Below are 538 nucleotides of genomic sequence, written 5' to 3' on the forward strand. Positions count from 1 at the left end.
CTCGGGGCAACCTGTCCCAGGGTGAGCTTACTTCCCACTTTCCCAGACTGAAAACCCCATTAAGAAAACATGATCCCCCTCCTCCGTCCTTCCAACCGCAGCCAGTGGGATGGCAGCAGGCTCTGCTATTCCGCCTTCTGCAGGGCTAGGCCAGGGCTCCCAGGGACCCTGGGGTGTTCAAACCCTGGCCCAGAGCGATGCCACTCACGAACCCACCTGAGGCAGAGAAGTATCTGGGCTGTCCCTGGTGAAGGCCAAGCGACAGGCTGTCCTCCTCAGCTGCCAACGGGGCCTCGAGTCCAAGGTGGCGGCTGGCCCGGCCTCGCTTCAGCTTCTGGATGGTGTTGCCCATGATGGAGGGGTCGCTGAGGAGGTCCGGCCAGCTGAGCAGGGCCTCGCTGGAGGGCCACCGCACGAGGCTGAGGGACGACAGAGGCGTGGGCGCAATCAGGTACACGGGAGGAATGGAAGTGAGAGAAAAGCATCTGTGCTAGTGTGGAGAACTCTCGGATGGGCTGGATCCATGGACCGAGGCCAC

General features: G+C 62.5%; 1 protein-coding gene across 1 annotated transcript in view; it reads right to left on the reverse strand.

Annotated features, from left to right (window-relative positions):
* LOC104516036 (polycystin-1-like) overlaps nt 1-538 on the reverse strand; it is a gene marked incomplete at both ends in the record, with an annotated part of 55326 nt that overhangs the window by 9978 nt on the left and 44810 nt on the right. Inside the window, 1 exon segment of the mRNA XM_010160230.1 lies at nt 217-419. Coding sequence (XP_010158532.1) covers nt 217-419 — 203 coding nt within the window.

The sequence above is a fragment of the Eurypyga helias genome, unplaced genomic scaffold, assembly GCF_000690775.1.
Source record: "Eurypyga helias isolate BGI_N326 unplaced genomic scaffold, ASM69077v1 scaffold8281, whole genome shotgun sequence".
In the NCBI taxonomy this organism is placed as follows: Eukaryota; Metazoa; Chordata; class Aves; order Eurypygiformes; family Eurypygidae; genus Eurypyga; species Eurypyga helias.